Here is a 21,122-nt window from a genome sequence, read left to right on the forward strand (position 1 = left end):
TTCGGGGCCACCCTGAGACTACATAGCGAATTCCAGGTGAGCCTGAGCTAGAGTGAGACCCTACCTCAAAAGAACCAAAAGAAAAAAAAAAAGAATTTTTTTTGTGTGTATGTAGTCTGTAGTTTTCTTTTCCTTATAACATAATTGTGTAACTTTGTTTTTTCAGTGTAATGCTGAGCTTTATAAAGTGATTTGGGTAATGTTTCTCTTCAATTTTCTAATTTGAATTAGTATTATTTCTTCCTTTTTAATTTTTATTTTTTTTAATTTATTTATCTGAGAGCAACAGAGAGAGAGAGAGAGAGAAAGAGAGAGAGAGAGACAGACAGACAGACAGACAGACAGACAGACAGACAGACAATGGGCACACCAGGGCCTCCAGCCACTGCAAACGAACTCCAGACACGTGCGCCTCCTATGCATCTGGCTAACGTGGGTTCTGGGGAATTGAGTATTGAATCAGGGTCCTCAGGCTTCACAGGCAAGTGCTTAACTGCTAAGCCACTTCTCCAGCCCTATTTCTTCACTGAATAATAGAATATACTAATATAGTCATATTGTTTAAAATACACATATTTATTCCTTTATTTATTATTGCTACGCTACTTCTTCCTTGAATAATAGAATATACTATTATAGTCATTTTGTTTAAAATGCACATATGTATACCTTTATTTATTATTGCTATGCTATTTTTCTAAAGAGAATGTGGAAACAGTTTGTAATTTTTTTTCCAAAGAATACTACTCTTTACTTTCATACAAGTATTGCAAAGAAGAATTTCTGAGGGGTAGAGAAATGGCTTAATGGTTAATTCCCTTGCCTTCAAAGCCTAATGACCTGGGTTTGATTCCCTACTACCCACATAAAGCCAGATGAACAGGGTGACATAGGCATCTGGAGTTCCTCTGCAGTGGAGTCCCTGGCATGCCCATTCCCTCTCTCTGTGTCTCTCTTCTCTCTTCTCTCTCTCTGTGTGTTCAAATAAATAAACAAACAAAATATTTTTAAAAAGAATATATGAAAACAAAATTAAAATGTTACCTAGGTCTTCCATAATATTTAAAATATATTTTTTGTACAAACATATAAGTTGTAACTCACAACACAATTTTGAAACAGTATAAGAATAGAAGTTGTTTAAAACTACAAAACTAAAGGAGATGGTTACTTATTAGTTAAAATATAGATATCTCACGTGTTCATTAATGTGGCTTGAATGTGAAATGTCTCCTATGGGCTCATGTATATACTTGAGAAGGCTTTGTAACCTTTAGGGGGTGGAGCCTTATTGGAGGAAGTAGGTCACTGGGGGCAAGCTTGAGGTTTTAATAGCCCTGTCCTATTTCCTATTCATTTCCTGCTTCCTCACCCCAATGTGGTCAGTGAACTTTGAATCTCCCTGGCACTATAAGCAAAATTAACCCTTTCCCCTCCTTAAGTTACTTCCGATTATGTATCTGTTCAAAGCAAGAAGAAAGTAACTGACACAATGCTTTTCATTTCGTTTGGTCAAATAAACCAAAAATTATGAGAATAAAAGTTATAAGATCATACCTAAAATATTAAATATTTGAAAATATTACAAAACAGTGGCTAAATTTGTTATGTGAAGATGTTATACTAACACAATAGATTTTTACTGAAAAAGATTACAAAATAGCTTCCTGAACAATTTTCATTGTTTCTGCTTAGAAGATCGAATCAAAGAAAAAATGGTGTTTTACATTCATGTAAATTATTGTACAAAAATGCCATTTCTCTCATAATTAGCTATCCAAATGCATTGGTGAACAACAATGAAACAAGAGATTCAGCCTCAAGCAGGGTGGCAGAGGAGGGGCCAGTGCCCCCTTGTCCTCTTACCTCTACACATGAGTCATGGTAGGTGTACTGGCCTTCACACACACATATGCCATTATTTTAAACTAGCTTCTTAACAGTAAAGATTAGGTAGCTTTATACACAAGACAAATCCAATTTGCTTCTTTGGTTCCTGAGGTCTCACTGGACATTTAAAAAATAAACATCAATCTCAACATCTGGATTTTTGACTAAAGTGTGACCCAATTCCTTGGTGCTGTAAGTAGTACTGAGGTAGTACAGGGCAGTAGAGCATGTCAAAACATCATTCTGGACATCTTTACAGTAGCTTATTTTTAGTTTGTAACTTAATAAAGACAGACGATCTGGAAATTCTATAGACTCTCCACTGTAGCCCAATCGCCCTGGGAGAGCTTCACATCTAATCTGAGCTAAGACTATGAAAGGGTTACTCTTACCCTCAGCAACATTTTATGGGATATAAACTAATTTTTAATTTATAATTTTCATTAAAATATTCTTTGACCCTTTAGGTTCTGGTCAATGAATTTTTTTCTTTGTTCTTCTTTATATTCAAGTATTCAAGTGAAGCATTTAGTAAGTGCTGGCAATATGACTAAATGTTTCACTTCAATGTAACACAGAACGGAGTCAGATTTGTGATGTGGCAATACCCAAACTAATTCAGAGACTCAGACATCACTGAGATATACATAGAAGTCATTTACTTTATACACTTTAGGTAGGTAGCCATCATTTATTTTTTATTTATTTATCTTTATTTTTTGCAAACATCATTTAAATATTTTTGAAAAGTTTGTAAATTTTTTTGTTAAATATAGCAAAGCCTGTTCTGCACAAGATAAAAAGTTACATATTTTAAGGTGTCAATATGAATGTATTAGAAACAATTAAAAGATCATCTAAGGAGCATGTGAACACTTCTTTCTCCTCTTGCCATTACTTGACCATCCTTTCTCAGTATTTCATTGCAATGAATAAAATTATCAGAAGCAAAATCCAAAGCAAAAAAAAAAAAAAAAAAACTCTCAAGAATTACAACAAATGGTAAGACTCTTGGTTATGACTTTCTCCTTAAGGTTAATATGGGTTATCTTATAACAAAGGTATTTTGGGATATCGCTATTTAATTCCCTTTGGGTGATCTGAGATAATATTATCCACACCAGGGAAAATACTACATAACAAGGTTTTGTTTATTTTACCAAGACAGCATTCAAACAACAAAGATTTAATTTTTATTAGGGAAAATACAATCTGCTCATTAATTTGTTTTTATCTAACACTAACGCAATTTCACAAACTTCACAAATTCTAGAGTTTAGAATAACTTCTTATATATCATGTCTTACTGTAATCACTCTACTTTTAGAAAATATAAAGTCAAAGCAACACCTATTCTGACTCCATGCTATAAAAAGATGAAAAGAAAAGATTTTCTGTGAGGATGTTGCTGGGGATGCAAAATATCCTGATCCTTGTGAGAATCTATGTCACTTCTTCCCCAAAGTTTTCAATTCCAAGAACTGAAACTAATGACTTCTAAAAGTTTATTGTACTGAATCTTACTCGAATTCTCTGCTCTCTTTATACATCTGTCACTGGAAAATGTAGATTCAAACTGAGGTCCCTCGGCAGGTGCTAACAGCCTCCCACAGGTGCATGGTTTCATTGTTCCCGGGAGCTCTGCCTTCAGCTTCACTTTGGTTCTTATGTAGTTTTAGAAAGGCAGCACATTAAAACATTAAAGCCATCTTCAATCTTGTTTTAAAATAACAAGTTTTCATAAGCAATCACTATCTGGCATTGTTTCGATTACGACTAAACTTAATTATTACTAAACTCAGTTTCCCATTTTACTTCCCTTGTCTGATTGTCTTAGCAAATACTTTATATGCCTTTCTCATTCCATGCTTGCTCCAAATGTAGAATTTTCTTAAACCTACGTTTTCAAGCTTTTTTTTTAAAAAAAATTTTTCAAGGAAGGGTCTCACTCTAGCCCAGGGTGACCTTGAATTCACTATGTAGTCTCAGGGTGGCCTTGAACTCACAGCGATCCTCCTACCCCTGCCTTCCTAGTGCTGGGATTAAAGGCGTGCACCACCATGCTGGATCAAGCTTTTTTTTTTAAAATGCTTGCTTTGTTTCAATAAGAAAAGCTCTTAGAAAGCAGTAGCAAAGTAAATGTCTTTCATGATCTTTTGCAACACTGAGCTGAATGCACAGTAAATGCTTGTAAAATACATGTCGACTTATTCACTCATAAATTCCTAAGGAAAACAGAGATTTGGAAGTTCACATCATCCATTTACAGGCCTTCTGTGAAGTTAAACATCAGATATAGGACTGAATGGACGATTAGTTACTGTATGAGTTACGGAAATTCTGACCATTTCTTGTTCTCGGAAAGACTCTAAAATGTGTATTACTTCAAATTTAATGAAATATTTTAGAACGACAAAAACACCATAATGCATATTAGATTACAATAGTTTTTGAGATGCAGGTCTAAATTACAAGTCTTTAAAATACCACTTAAATATCTATTTAAATTCCTTATTCAAAACCATGAAATGCACAATAAAATATGCAACTGTTACAAATAAGATTCAAAGATGCCAATATTTTATGAACTATTTTCCATGACCCAAGGTTGATTCCTCTGAGTATTCTGAGGATGTCTACTGATCTGTTAAAGTCAAGCAATGGAAACAAATGTCTATTATCTTTGCCAGAAAATACTATAGATGAATATTAAAACTGTTCTGTTAGCCAGAATTCACATCTGCACACATTTAAAAGGCAGCTCTTTTCTTTTCAATAATTTGTAGTACATTCTGAAAAACATAAAAAAAATGTTATAAGATACTTGACACCTGGCTTGGTTACTAATGTTTTAGTTGTAAGTGCAGTGGTACAGGCTATATGTTATCATTGAAACTGACCATTGTACTCTGAGTTGTGGAATAGGCATATCTATATTAGCAAACCTTTTTTGCACCTATAAAATACATGCTTTTAATGCACACACATACATAGATGTATTGCTAGGGATGTGGCAAAGTGATACAGCACTGGACTGGCATGTGCAAGACCTTGGGTTCAGTCAGCAATAAGAAAGGAAGGAAGGAGGAAGACAAGAAGGAAGGGAGGGAAAAAGAAAGCAAAGGAAAATAAAGTTCAAGACAAACTCCAGTGGAGTAAATAAACAATTAAAATACAATTTCCCTTAGTTAGGAAAAGATATGGCACTTCAGATACAAGAAACACTGAAAATACCAAACATGCAAAGTCAGAAGTGTAAAGAACAAAACAGTACTTTGAAAGCAGCAAGAGAGAAATACCAAGTCACATAAGGAAGGCAGGCCACCAGAATGACAGCAGATTTCTCCGAAGGAACCAAGTTCTGAAATACTGCCAACCTAGACCACGCTGCCTAGAGAAAGAAAAACATTATATGACAAAACCAGGCTCAGAGAATTCACGACCACTGAGTCAGATCTATATTCGAAAGAATTCTAATGTGAAGAAACACTCTATACTTGAAAGAATTCTTTGGGAAGAAGAGAAAGATAAACACATCCAGGAAATCACAGGGAAGAATAAACCACGACTGAATAATACTTAATAAAAATAAGACTAGGAAATCCCCAAGTACTACAAAATCAAAAAAGTGATATATAATAATATACACTGTTAAAGTATAACTCTCAATATTAATACTCTCAACTCCCCAGTGAGAAGACACAGAATAGTAGAATAGATTAAAAGGAAGGCTCCATCTATAAAAGACAGATGCTACCCTAAGGTGAAGCCTTTTCCAAGCAAATGAAAGTAGAAAATAGGCAGGAATCCCTGTTAAAATATGTGACAAAAATCAATGCTAAACCAAACCCACTGACTAAATAAAGAAGATTAGTTCATATTGATTAAGGGAACTGACTATGATCCTAAAAAAACTGGTGTACCTAATTTCACAAAACAAAATATGATTAAAAGTAAAATCAAAGGGTTGGAGAGAAGGCTTAGTGGTTAAGGCGCCTGCCTGTGAAGCCTGAGGACTCATGGTCAACTCTCCAGATCCCACATATGCCAGGCACACAAAGTGGTGTATGTGTCTGGAGTTCAACTGCAGAGGCTGGAGGCCTTGGCACTCCAATTCTCTCTCTCTCATAAGAAAGAAAAAAGAAAAAACAGTCTGTTGGTCTTGCCTCAAAAAAAAAAAAAAAAAAAAAAAAGTAAAATCAAAGGAAAACCCCAGCAGACAGATAATATATTAGGACACAAAGAGAAATCTTAACAAAAATAGGAAAATTGAGACAATTGCTTGTATTCTATTTGCTCACAATGGAACATAACAAGAAATCAACAATAAGAGAAACTATAGAACATATTCAAACTCACAGAGACCAAATAATAATACACTGTTAAATGATGAATGTACATTAAAGAAATAAAGAAGAATATCAAGAAGTTAGGAGAATCAAACACACTGAAACCTATCACATACAATGAAAGGATTTCTAAGAGGCAAGTTTATATCTCAAAATATTTTGTTAATTAAAAGGAGAGATCTTAAATGAATAACTTAATAATTCATCTTAGGATCATGGCAAAACAATAACAAATGAAACCCCAACTCAGTAGTGGAAAGAAGTAATTAAGATCAGGGCAGAAATGAATAAAATACAAATGGACAAAAACCTAACAAAGCAACAATAAAACAAATAGTTGGTCCTGTGAAAGGATAAATAAGATTAAAAACTCCTATCTAAACAACCAAATGAAAAAGACCCAAATTAATAAAATTAGAGATGAAAAGCAGGCCAACATAACAGACACAAATGAAATTCAGAAACCTATTAGGCCATACCTTAAAAGCAAACAATTCATTAATTTGGAATTTCCAAAAGAAATGTATGAATTTATAGATACATATGACCTTTCCAAATTAAACCATAAGATAAATAACAAATGCATAACAAGCAAAGAGTTTGGAACAATTATAAAATATACCCCATCTAAAAAAACTCAATATGTTGGGTGTGGCGGTGCACGCCTTTAATCCCAGCACTCAGGAGGCAGAGATAGGAGGATCACCAAAAATTTGAGGCCACCCTGAGCCTACATAGTAAATTCCAGGACAGCCTGGAATATAGTGAGACCCTACCTTGAAAAACAAAACAAACAAACCAAAAGAAACAACAACAACAATAAAAAAAGGTCAGTGTTCCACAGAACAGAAAAAGGTGCTCTGCCTTTCCTACTTTTATAGATTGACTAAACTCTCGAACTGTGAGTCAAAATAAACCTCCTTCATTAACTTATCTTTTCAAGTATATTATCACAGCAATAAGAGAAGTAACTGCTAAAATACTTATTTTGGGGCTGGAGAAATGGCTTAGTGGTTGAGGTACTTGCCTGCAAAGCCTAAGGGCCCAGGTTCAATTCCCCAGAACTCACATAAGCCATATGCACATGGTGGCACATACGTCTGGAGTTCATTTGTGGTGGCTAGAGGCCCTTGTGTGCCCATTCTCATTCTGTCTGTCTGTCTCTCTCTCCCTCTCTGACAAATAACAAATAAATGAATAAATGAATAAAAATAAAATTTTAAAAGTACCTAATTTTTTGCTAGGCAGGGTGGCACATGCCTTTAATCTAAGCTCTGGTGAGGCTTGAGGTAGGAGAATTGCTGTCAGTTTGAGGCCAGCCTGGAGCTACAGAGTGAATTCAAGGTAAGCCTGGGCTATAGTGAGACACTGCCTCTTAGATTGGCTAACATATCCACTCAGTGGAAAGAAAACCATATCTGGAATTGGGAAACAAGTCAGAATCATATCCAGATAATGATTCTGCTTTCCATTGTCAATCTCTCACTAACTTACACTATAAGAGGGTTTACACTCTTTTAATTCTCTCTAAATTAATAATAGTAATCCAATTTAACCGGTGCTGAGTTCATTCTCCATTGGAGATTCTGCTTCTCTTTTTCAGATGGGAGCTGGACCTGAGGAGATAAACGACCTAGGCACTCCACTCTGGCCCCAGCTGAAACCACAGAGGGAGTGGGGACATGAGCAAGAGTGCTGCTTCTTAGTTAAACTGATACAGCACAAAGGTGATGGAGAAAGATACCGAGGACACTCAACACCTACCAAACCAGAGATCCAGAGGTTCCTGAGTGCCCATCTCTGAAGTAGACTTGATGCTCAAAGCATGGCTCAGAGAATTTGTGGGGCAGGGGCCAGAAAGATTGTTAGAGCCTAAGTTGGGACATTTTGCACAGACACATTGCCTCTCCCCTGACATAATGCATGACTCACAATCCCCATGGGGTTTACCTGCATCCCCAACAAGGAAGGCCCCTTCAGAAAAGGGGCAGGGAGGAGGGAAAGGATGGTACCAACATGTGTGTTTACAAACTAAATATGTCCTCATCTAATAAAAAAGGATGAAAGAACTAAAGAAAGAAAAAGAAAAATACTAATTTTCCCGACTTTCCCCTCTAGACGTTTCAGAGTTTCAGGTCTTTGATCAATTTGCATTATTTTTTTTCTAGTATCCAAGTTCATTCTTCTGCATATGGATACCCATTTAGTGAATAGTCTGCCTTTTCTCCAATGACTACTTTTGGCAGTACTGTCAAAACTCAAGTAGCTGTAGCTTATGCCTGGGTTCTGTTATATTCCACTAATCTGCACGTCTGTTTTTGTTTACTATGGCTGTGTTGTAAAGTAGCTTGTTGTAACAGAACTTGAGATAAAGTACAGGTACCTCCTGATTTTATATATAAATAATACCTAGATTTTTTTCCCCCTCAGGACTGCTTTGGATATCCAAGAGCTTTGGGCTTCCAAACTTTAAGCTTGTTTTTCTATTTCGATGAAGAATGACACTGGAATTTTGATAGGAATTGCACTGAATTTGTAGATTACTTTTGGTACAGTGGCCATTTTTACAATATTAATTCTTCTAATCCATAAGTTTGATAAGTCTTTCCGTCTTATGGTATCTTCTTCAATTTCTCTCTTGAGTCTTAAAGTTTTAATTAGACAGCTCACTTGTTTCCTTGGCTTGCTTTATTCCTAGGTAATTTTTTGGAGGCAACTGTGAATGGGTTTTCTTTTCTTATTTCTTCTTTAGCATGCTTAGTATGTAGGAAGGCTACAAGTTTTTGAATGTTAAATTTGTATCCTTCCATCCTGCTAAATATGTTTACAATTTTCTAGTGAAGTCTTTAAGGTCTTATGTATATAAAATATATAACTAATTCAAAATTCACCACCAAGAAAACTAGAAAAACATTACAAAATCAAAAAGAATTGAACACACACTTTACAAAGAAAGAAATTCCAACGACAAGTAAGTGGGAAAGTATTCAACATTATTAGTCCTAAGGAAGCACATGGATGAAGAATCACCTATAAGGATGGCTAAAAGGTCACTGCAAACTCAACAAGACCAAGTCCCGGTGAGGGTACAACATAACTAGAACTATTAACATTGCTGGTAACATGCAAAACAATATACTCACTCTTCACAAATTTCTAATAAAGTCAATGCTTATGTGTAATGTATAACCCAGCAACTTCAATCCTTACTATTTATCTAAGTGAAATGAAAATTTATACCCACATTAAACATTTATGTAATTCTTTAGCAGCCCAAATAATCATTAGTCAGAAAAGGATAAACAACCTTTGTTGTATCCATCTAATGGAATATTACTAAGCAATAAGAAGGACTACTACTGCACACAACACAAGTGAATCTTATGTCAACTATGCTAAGGGAGAAAAGCCAGACTCAGGAGGCTGCACATATAAAACATGAGTCCACCATGATATAATATAGATGTGGTCTTACCTAGAGTTAGGGCTCAAGGAAGGAAGTAGGTCTGATAACAGAGTGTAGTGGGTATGGTTTATAATAATCTCTATTTAAACTGTTTGTTTCAAAAAGAAAAGGAAGAATGCCTAGTGAGAGGAATACAGGAAAGAGCTATAGCTCACTGGGAAGGAGGAAGCAGGGACAGAGAACATCTCTGAGTGAAGATGATGAGTTAGTAGAGAAGACATTTGAAGCCCTGAAGAGATATTTAAAAACAAAGTATTAGTAATGACATGCAAAAATTGAAAGCCTCATGTACTGCTGGTGGGAACGTAAAATGCTCCATCCATTACAGAAAGCATATGGTAATTCCTGATAAAATTAGAAACAGAACTGCCATATCCATCATTTTCACTTCTGCATATAGACCAAAACTCTGAAAGAAAAATTATATTAGCTATTGGCACACTCATGTTCACAGAAGCAATCCAAGTGTCCATCAATTGATGTATGGATAAACAAAATATAACATGGTATGACCATATAACAGAATATTATTCAACCTTACAAAGAGGAAGTTGGCACATGCACAACATGGATGAAACTTAATTATGACACATGTAATAAGCCAGACACACACACACACACACAGAGAGACAGACAGACAAACCTACTGTGTGATTCTGTTATACCAGATACCTAAAAAAGACGAGCATGTGAGACAGAACGTAGGCCAGTGACTGCCAAAGGCCAGAAGGAGTGATGGGCATTGCTTCATGGGAGCTGTTTGGATCTTATGTGATTAAACATGTTTGGTGATGCCTGCACGACTCAGCTATACTTAATGCCACTGAACTATGTAATAAATGCTTAAGATGGAAAATTTTGTGATACATATATTAGGTCTTAAATTAATAAATTTAATGAAAAAACAGAAGGGAAAAATATGGAAATAGAGGAAGAATAAAAAGGTTTTAATGCCAATATTTTTCCAAACAACTACTCAGCTGTGGCAGTGTCACCTTGCTTTAGCCAACTATGCTTTGTAAGTTTCTAAGTAGTAGGGCAAATATCACTAGCTCGCAATCTACCCCATCTGCTCAATTCCAAGTGTTCCCTTCATACTTCAAGATAACTTCTGTTTTCTCAGGCCATGTAGTCCAGTAAATTTAGGTGATGGCCTTGACTTTAGTTCTATATAAGCATAGTTTGTTTCTTCCATTATCTTCACCCCCTCTGAAGTTAATCTCTTTAAGGTGAGAGACTGTTTTCATATCACTAGTGCCTAATTCAGATCATGATAAGACTTTTTTTTTTTTCTCTAAGATTTCTCTCTCAGGAACAGAGAGGTTATCTCAGTCTTACCTTTTTCTCCACGGGGAGACGTGGTCCTGTGTCCCTCAGGGGTGTCAAATCATCTGCCTGCTCAACTGGAGGGTCACTAGACTCTCTCATCTCTAACAGTTTCAGGGCTTGCTTGTCTTTGGGAGATGGGAAGTCTGTAGTGAGAGAGCCCCACATATCCGTCAACCCTCACCAGCAAAGCCACTATGAGAGCCCCATGCGTATGCTGCAGGACAGGTAGAGCTGTTGCTTATCTTCAGTGCAGTCCTGTGGTGGGTGACCTGGGCCCACAGGGTTAGAGCATTTGGGAAAGCCCCTGACTTTCAGGGTGGGGTGAGGAGGGCTATGATATCACAATCACTGCTGAAGGGCCAGCACCCCCTCTCTTCATGACTCTGATCTCAGAGTGGAAACATGAGAACATGAGAAGTAAACTGACGCCTTACTAGGCCTTAAAGACAAGAAACCCTATAGCCAGATGGTGACTTCTAAATATCACGTTTGACTTACAAAGCGCTAATAATATACACCATTTAGAAATGCAGAGAAATATAATTTAAAAAATCAAACACAATCTCATCTCACAGAGAAATGAGCTTGCATATTGCTTTGCACATCTCTCCTGAGTGTTAGCTATATGGCTTTCTTCTTTATCTTATCCTCTCTACCAAAACCATCAAAGACTCATGATGACTTTAAAATGTACCCAGTATCTGACCATGCCCACTGCTACCACACTGGTCCAAGCCACCATCAGCTCTCACCTGGCTTCCCACTCTGTTCTCAGAAAGCTAGGCCATCCTTCCATAGCAGAATAGTCTCATGTTTTCCATTATGCAGAATCAAAGCCAAGTCCTGAGATCGCATGGAAGGAGGGCGTCATGGGATCAGGTGTTCAAATATTTCTCATGTCATCTCCTCCCCCTCCTGTTCACTCTACACAACACTGTGTTCCTGACGCTTCCTAAGCCATACCAGCCAAGCTTTTGCCTTGGGCTCTTTGCACTGGCTGCTCATGAATCAGCAATTTTTTCATCCAGACATTGACATGGTTCACCTGACTCCATCTGTCCCTAAATGTTGCCCCATCTGTGAAGCCAACCCTGGCTATCCTATAAGATCCCAACCCTAATACTCCAGATTTGTCACATTTTCTGTCATTTCTACAGGCACCTTCAAATAGAATACATTACCTATATGAATATAGGTCACAGCTTAGAGCCAGCCTTTCCTACCAGGATGAACTTTGAGTGGACAGGGATACCTCCCTGGTTTGTTCAATGCTGTGTTCCAACTGCCCAGGATTTCTGTACACGACATTGGCACAAAAGATGGCAGACGTTGAGAGTGTGCCATAGACTGTGAATTATCTACTCTTCTCCTTCTCTCTTTGTTTTGAATTTTTAAGTATTAACCCCTCCTTGACTTTTAGTATTGTGCATGCCAGCAGGTCTTCATTTCTCCAGGGGTAGCTCTGAGGAGTCGGAGGTCTGTGGTACACTATCCAAAGAATAGATCATTAGATCTAAAAAGATTAATAGCCTTAAGATTGTAACATAGAGTACCAAAGGCTTTCACTTCCACCATCAGAACTTTAGAATCTTTATTCACTCACTTCTAATATTTATGATCGACTAAAAATGACAGGGTTTAAAACAATATACTTTTTCAATATATGAAAACTAAAATTGTGTCATTAGCATTTTTTTTTTTTTTTTTTTTGCTTTCTTGAGGTACAGTCTCACTCTAGCTCAGGCTGATCTGGAACTCATTATGGAGTCTCAGGGTAGCCTTGAACTCATGGCAAGCCTCCTACCTCTGCCTCCAGAATATTGGGGTTAAAGGCATGCACCATCACGCCCGGCAACATTTTCCTGATTACTTGTGAGAATGAAGAAATGTATTTATTTAGTTACTTATTTATGTGTATGTGCACATGGAACACACACACACACACACACACACACACACACACTCCAGAGTCTCTTGCTGCTGCAAATGAATGCCAGATGGGTGGCTGGGGAATTGAACCTGGACTGAGAGGCTTTGCAAGCAAGTACCTTTAACTGCTGAGATATCTCCCCAGCCCTTGAGAGACTAGTTTATTTTTAAGTCAACTACACTTTTCTATTCTTGTATGTACTTTCTGTTTTACCACAGTGTTTCATGATGTATAGGATATTCAATTTAGTTAAGTTACCTGATCACTTTGAATTAACTATTTAATTCTCACAATTTTGGATTAGGAAACACAGACTAATAGAGAATAATTGCTTCTTTCTCAGTAGGAAGCAGGCGTCAAGCCAGCTTTAACTCAGCCAACACTCCTCCACTGTAACAGATCATGTCCCCTTACAGCCTTAGACACACAACACCTCACACTGGTGCACATCGGCCCCTTAGGTCCACCCCTCACAGCAAACATAACCAAGGAGCAGGAGTAGAGAAAGGAGGCTCTGACCCTTCACTCCAACCTCTCTTAGCCTCCTAATTAGTGAAAATGTTTTTGGTTCTGAGTGCATAAAGTATTTATAAAATATTGATGTGGTATGGAAGAAACATCAGTAATGCTACTTAGAACATTAAAATAATTATCTAAAACACAAGATCAATTTCACTGCTGAAAGCCATTCATTTAAATATATGTTTAAGCATTATAATGTTCAATTCCTAAGCTGCAGAAGATATAAGGACAAAATTTTCAACCTTTTATATAAAAAGTACCCTATAACTTTGCATGGAAGTTGGAACATGGTTAAGAGTGGATGAAGCTAGGGAAATGCTAATTACAGAACACAGACAAGAGTCTGTTTTCTGTAATTCAGAGTATTTTCTGGGCCAATCAGAATGCAGAGGCACTCACTCCATTAATGGTGAGCTGTAAAATAGTAACATAAACTATGATTTCTGGTTTTTTGCAATCAATTTTTCAATATAGCTATACTACTAAAACATGTCTAGTAAGACTCTTACAGATTTGACCATGAGGAATGCTCAAAAGATGCAATTCTCAGCACCAATCGCAAAACACACACACAAACACCAAAAAACAATCAACCAATCCAAAACTCTTAAGTCCAAAATAAGCATGAATGCACATGAGCACAGCACAAGTACCGATCCCTTTCATGTGCTATGGGCTGTTTGCATTTAGATGTTAACTCTCAAGTTAGCAAGCAACCTGCCCTACACTCAATACGTTCTCAAGCCATAGAAATAAATTTTTCTCTACTGACCTAAGAAATTTTCAGTTATTCTAGGTAGAAAAGTTTTCACTGAAGACCAACCCCGAAACAGCTTCTTTTCCTGTGGAGACGTTTGACAGTCAAGTTTGGAGGATGACGAGGGTTATGCTCATCAGTTTCACACTCACTTTAAAAAATGAGCAATGAGACGGGTGTGGTGGCGCGCGCCCTTAATCCCAGCACTCGGGAAGCAGAGGTAGGAGGATCGCCATGAGTTCGAGGCCACCCGAGACTACAGAGTGATTTCCAGGTCAGCCTGGGCTAGAGTGAGACCCTACCTAGAAAAAACAAAAAACAAAACAACAAAAAAAGAACAATGACTCACTGATAGTTACAGATTTTCTTTTCAAATAATCTTTGTTTTCATTGCTTATTTTTTTGAAATAGGATTTCATGTAGCCCAACCTGTCCTTAAACTTGTTATATAGCTGCAGATGACCTGAACTCCTGAATCTCTGGATTCCATTTCTCAAGTGCTGAGATTACAGAGTATGCCACCATACACAGTTTTCTTTTCAAATGATCTTAACAAAAAATATACTACCTTCTCAAAGAAAATCATATGAATAATGTGACTTGGACATTTTAAAACTAAGGTGTTAGTGATAACTCCTGAGGTTGTAATGCATTAATAAAAACAAATTCACCCTTCTGTAAAAAAAAAGACTTTTAATTGTCTCCAAGTAAAGCACAGCTTTGTAGCCTCAGTAAGTTTGCAGTTTTGCTATTGATTTGTTCTCCTAGGTTGCTGGCAAGCAGGATTGGTCTTCAGCATACTGGGAAGAGGCAGAGGGAGGGCACAGAACGCTGGGACACTGACAGCCCTTCATCAGGGAGCAGCCAGTCTCAGCTTGGCAGCCCACTCGGTGAGGGACAGTAGACACACGACGATGTAAATATTCAAGCACAAATCATGAGGTATGCCTTGCTCCTTTGATGAAATAAACAAATACCCTCAGACTGATTACAGTACTGATGCAGTGGACTTCCTAGGGAACAGGTGTCTCAACTCAGAACCAAGTAAAGTAGGAGGCAGATGGAGATTGATGGTTTTTTAAAAACAAGATTCTATGGTACCATTGCCGTTTGGGTCTAGCTTTGTGTTTCCCACCCCCACAGCTTGTTACATAGATGATACATAACCTAATGTAATTATGACATTTGATTTGATTTGGTATTTTGTCAAAAGGACAACAGAAGTTGTAGATCTTTTGTAGTAGATCTTTTACTAGTCAAAGAAGGTTTTCCTTGGAGGTCACTCAAAAACATTAAAATTTGAAACCTCAACATAAATTCATAAATTCACTGCATCCATGTTCGATACATATCCCAGGTTCCCCTAGTTGGCAATTGTGTGTTTTTCTTTTGTAAATTACTGTTATGTTTAGAGGTGCCAGTTTAGTTCATTACAGTGATTTCAGCTTATGCATCCACAGGAAAATGTCAACTTTAAATTCGTCATTTGTAGGATATAATAAAGACTATAGTGGATATTATTTGTCAATCATTTTTTTGTGAATCTTAATAGTTAATTTAAACTTCAAGGATATAGACCTTCACATTTTTCAGCAAAGGGAAAAGATCAAAGGAAGAAAAAAGAGAATAGAGATTAGAAATTCTTTTAAAGCCCAAATGACAATGTCTTTGTAAGTTAATATTAATCCTTTAATTATAAGTTTCAAAGATTTAAGTAGTTTCTATGACTTTAGTTTTGAATAATTATTCCATATACAGTGTTCTTAAAATTGAAAAAGATGTTGAATTGTTGCCCAAAGTCTTCTAATGATCTCAGGCTGGCAGATTTCCAGTATAATCCTCCAGATAGCACCTAAAATTATACACTGGGAACCCAAGCTGGTAAATGCTATGTCAAATTCATAAGAGCTCTTTAGTTAATACAGCACACTGAAGAAAATAATTTGTCAACATTTTAAAATATCAAGCTGCTTAAACTTAAAATAAGTATTTACAAGGGAGAATTTACAAAGAAAACAAAGCAGATTAGACTGAATGTAAATAACATTTGTGTGTGTGTGAGAGAGAGAGAGAGAGGGAGAGAGGTGTTCATGTACGGCTGTGCACACACTGTGGCACGTGTGTGGAGGCCAGAAGAGCACCTGGGCTTGTAGCCCTCACCCTCCGCTGCGTTTGCAAACGGGTCTCGCTGTTGTCCGCCATCGCTGCCAGACTAGCTGTCTCAGGATCCACCTATCGGTGCTTCCCAGTCCATAGGTGCGCGGGGAGTGTGCATGCATGGACCCCCTCGCTGGCTTCATGTGGACTCTAGAAATCTCAATTTCAGTCCCCAGGCTTATTTAGAAAATTCTTAACCACTTCCCTAGCCACCCCCAATTTTTTTTTAAAGAAAAGCTCAAAAATATTTGCCACAGTGATGATAAGGTTTATACCATTCTGAATGTAAAAGGAGTTTACATATGTTAACAAGAAAATATTAGGAACCTAAAAGGAGAGAAACTAGAAACAACATGAACAGTAAATTCATAGAAAATGGAAATGAATGAAAGTGTTCAAGCTCTTCCTCTTAAAATAGTAAGCTAAAACTGGCAACCATTTTTTTTTCCTCAAAAGTACCAAACATTAAGGAAAATATTCAACATTAGCATAATATGAATACGTTTAAGTAAATCAAAGACTTTGTTTGGGCAAATACAAGTTAATACAACTTTCTGAAATGCAATTTGACCTGGTAACACTGGATATTTTAGCCTCGTAGGAAAATTGTTAAACATAAAATATAATTTTGCCTGTAAACATGCTAACCATCATATTAAACATTTAAAAAACTTAAAGGTCTCCAAATAACACAATAAATCATGCTGTGTTTATAAATGAACTATCATAAAACAATGAAAACTACATTTTCAGAGAATTCTAAAGACACTGGTATATTCTTAGCATCACTTCTTTAAAAGGAAGAGATAAACAGCACAGTATGATCACAAGCAGCTAACCTGGTAGAACTATTTTATAAACTATTAAAATTCTACTTTTAGTTACAGTGAGGGTGATAGTGACTTGGAGTTTTCCACAGTTCTCTAGTTTCCACACTTTGTAAAACATCCTCTACTTAGAGAATGGTTATTTTCAAAGTAGCTCTGTAGCTTTTGAAACACTGACTCCACCTATATATCACAGTTTTACCAAACATGAAAATGACTGTCATTGATTTGGAACAGTCTTTAACTTCTCCAAGTTCCTATTTATTTTTTCTTATTTCAAATCTGTTTGAAAGAGTTGGAGGAGGATAGGAAGATGCTTTCACTTAGCAAGCACCAAGTATTTACTTTCTTGGGTTCTCTACTTTCAGGACTTGACCTTGTGAAGATGCTTCATGTTTCTCATCATCCAAGGTCATTGAGGACATCACCTTGGTCTAGATTGCTGCTGACAGAAACTCAGATCAAACCTGATTCATTTTTCACCTTAACTGTGAAATTGCTACTAAAGCAACCCAGACCCATACAGAATGCTATACTCAGGTTGTTTATTGCTCTGTTACTGCCCTCTTCCCTTTCAACCCAAATTTATACTCACTGATAGGAAATAACTTTCTGGACCTCTCTGTTCTGACTGGTGACAAATATTTTAACTTGTAGGTTTATTTAAACATTGCATATTTTATATGATACAGAGATAAGAATTAAACAACCTGCAGAATGATTTATAAATTAGCAACTAAATTTCCAGATTATGAGTGCTAACACAAACTTTCATAAGAAGGACTCAAATGTTTATTATTTGCATAGAAAAATTAAAACTATGTCTGAAAATTTACTTTATGTTTAAGTTATTAGTAACACTAAAGTAACACAAATGAAAATTTGAATACAAACATATATTTCACCCCAGCCAGAGTATTTTTAATGAGGTCAAATCAAATTAATGTCTAATTACTTTTCTTATTGCTGAAAAAAAAAAAAAACACCTGAAAAAGCAACTTAAGGGAGGAAGGGTTTATTTTGGCTCACAGTTTGAGGGTATAGTAAATCACTTTGGGGAATGCTTGGTGGTAGGAGTGTCCATAGCCCCAAAGCAGAGAGAGATGAATGCTACTCTTCAGCTTGCTTTCTCTTTTCTATCCAGTCTGGGATTCTGGTTCATGGAATGGAGCTGCTCATATTTACGGTGGCCGCCCCACCTTAATCAACTCAGTCTAGAAACTCCCTGACAGACATGCCTAGAGCCTTGCTTCCAAGCTGAATCTAGATCCAGGCAAGTACACAATCCTTATTAACAATAACAACTACAATTCTCTTGTCCACACCACCGTGCATGGGGCTGTACTGAGTCTCTCAGGTGAGCATTCTTTTGTTCACTCACATAACAGCAGTGAATGTGCGTGGTGCAAGGCACTGTATTTCACTCTGGAGCTCTAGAAACTAATATTTCATGAGGCATCACAAGGCAAGGCATTTGACTCAGTACAGGTCTTTTTTGCATTTGAAAATGCTACATGTCTCCTTCTAGTCAAACAAAACATTTATTAATTGGAAATAAAACTTAATACCAAGTGTCTAGCACTTGGGTTTTATCATATAGACTTTAAAGTTGGCAAATTCCATCAACTCAACAAAAAACAAACTCAGCAGCACAACTCTGGCCTCTAGGCTGCTCTTTGCCCTTCGCCAGACCTCTCTCTCTTTTTTTTTTGTTTTTGCCCAAAAGTTCCTTTCCTTATAGCAACCTCCTCAGAGTCCCTATCTGTGCCACCAAGTTTAATGTGCTCTCTCTGTCTTCCTACGTGATTTGTATTCTCACTTCATTTCAGGAATACTGCACTCTTGCACACACAATGCCCCACTCCTCCGCGTGCGGGACTCCGAGTCTACCCGAGCAGATGCCCACACCTCTTCTTCCTTTCCATGGATCCCACCCACATGGTCCGCCTGCCGCCTGCTGGTGCACTCCTTCTGAAACTCCTGACCCAAGCAGATGACCATGGTTCTTTACTAAAGATACAGGTGATCTATTTTTAGCTATAGCCCTTAGGTTGTGTCAAGAAACTTCTTTGTGTCCCTACCAACCAACCAGCTGCCTCTTCCCTGGGTGAGAGACATGCCTCCTGCCTCTAAACTTCATAATGCTGTGACCATCTACCATGTCCTGAGTATCTTCCATCTTTGCCAAGTTTTCCCAGTGTTAGCAATATAGAAATGAATGACAAAGAACTGCTCTTGGAGCTTGTATTCTAGTGGGTGGGAGGGAATAAACACAGAAACAAAAACAATACTGTTTTAGGAGATGAGGAAGCATAGGTCAGACTTCAGGTAAAGAGGTCAGAGACAGATGCTTTGATTAGTGCTCAATAATGAGAGGAAAGCTGAGTGGAGGTGGCAGGTGCAAGGAGAAGCAAGAGACGGTGTGGTATGTTCCAGCAACAGGTCAATATCACATACTCATGGACCCCTTCATTCAAGGGCTGAGTGGGCCTGCACTGCACTGGAGATGTGGATTCCCCCCCCCGCCCCGCCCCGCTGGACAGCACAATAGCAACCATCTCCCATTCTCCATCTCAGTACACTCTCCTCCTGATTAGTTCCTTCAGTACCAAGTGCTAAAATGTTCAAGACATCCTCAGTATAAAAAATAAACTCTTCCTTGATTCCTGCTGCTCTGTGGAATTCTAACTTCCTAATTTTAACATCACATTTTCCCAGTCAGCAGAGGGTTTTCTCATCTCCACAGCCACAGCTTCACTCATCTTTGGCAAGCATGGTTTCTGTCTACACTATCATTTTCAGTAGCCTGTCCAAGATCATCAATGACTTCTCAGTTTCAAATCCAGTGACCTCTCATCAACCCTCATCCTTCTGACTTTGTCACATTCTTGACAATCCTTCTTTGCAAGGAATCTTTTCCTCTATTCTCATGAAAATGCATTCTTCTCATATTTCTTTGGCTGTTTCCCCTCCAACTCAAATTCTCATCTTCAAACGTTGCTCTCCATCTCTGGGTCTCCTACCTCCTTTTCCTTGCCTTCTTCTTGATTAGCAATCTTACTTTTAAGGCCTCGTGTCAGGCCTTCTTTGTGGACAACTTCTACATCTGCTATATTTCTTTAATCAGTCCCGCCTTCTCTTAAGCAAAACCACAGATGTCACACAGTAAGTGAACATTATAACTCAGGTTGTTTTTTTTTTTTTTTTGTTTTTTTTTTTTGAGGTAGGGTCTCACTTAAGTACTTCCAACTCAACACATTCCTAAGTAAATTCATCATCTTCCTCCCCAAACTTGAAACTTCTCTCATGTTGCCAAATTATCATGGGTTGAATTTGTACTTGCACACTATTGCCTCCATAGAGCCACTTCTTTTTTTTTTTTTTTTTTCTTATTTATGGGTTCAGGACCACACTGCCCAGAGCAATGTCTGCTAACGTCTGACTTTCAAGTGAATTAAGGTGCTTTAAGGCAAATATCCTAGGCTCACATTCTATGTAAAATCTGTGGAGTATGCCTACAGTAGTGGTGTGTACTCTTTGAGGGCTCAACATTACTTGAAAATGAAAAGAAAAAGAAGCAGAAAAGTAAAGTAAAATTAAATGATTCTTAAATTACCCCTTTCAAGTCTCTTATTCCTATGATACAGACTGGCATTAATTAAGGGACTCAAGGGTGTAATTTGAAGCTATTAGGATTAATAGCAATTCACATTTAGTACCTGATTAAAATAGTCAAACTTTTCTAGAATACCAAAAGAAAGAACATTTGAGATTGTAATATATAATTCAACCCCAAATTGATATTTATTTGGTAATGGTAATATACTATTCTAATCTTTTTTGTTTATTTTTTTATTTAATTAGTTGCGAGCAAAAGACAGAGAGAGAAAGAGGC

General features: G+C 37.2%; 1 protein-coding gene across 9 annotated transcripts in view; it reads right to left on the minus strand.

Moving 5' to 3' along the window:
• The window catches only part of Cep112 (centrosomal protein 112), a 471,814-nt gene that overhangs the window by 158,150 nt on the left and 292,542 nt on the right, over nt 1-21,122 (minus strand). The window contains exon 1 of one of the 9 annotated variants that reach the window (XM_004655134.1): nt 11,044-11,199. The exons of the other annotated variants lie outside the window; for them this stretch is intronic. Coding sequence (XP_004655191.1) covers nt 11,044-11,199 — 156 coding nt within the window. Of the gene's footprint in view, nt 1-11,043; nt 11,200-21,122 lie in introns of those variants that run through there. 9 annotated transcript variants of the gene reach the window in all.

Source organism: Jaculus jaculus, chromosome 9 (assembly GCF_020740685.1).
Source record: "Jaculus jaculus isolate mJacJac1 chromosome 9, mJacJac1.mat.Y.cur, whole genome shotgun sequence".
NCBI lineage: Eukaryota > Metazoa > Chordata > Mammalia > Rodentia > Dipodidae > Jaculus > Jaculus jaculus.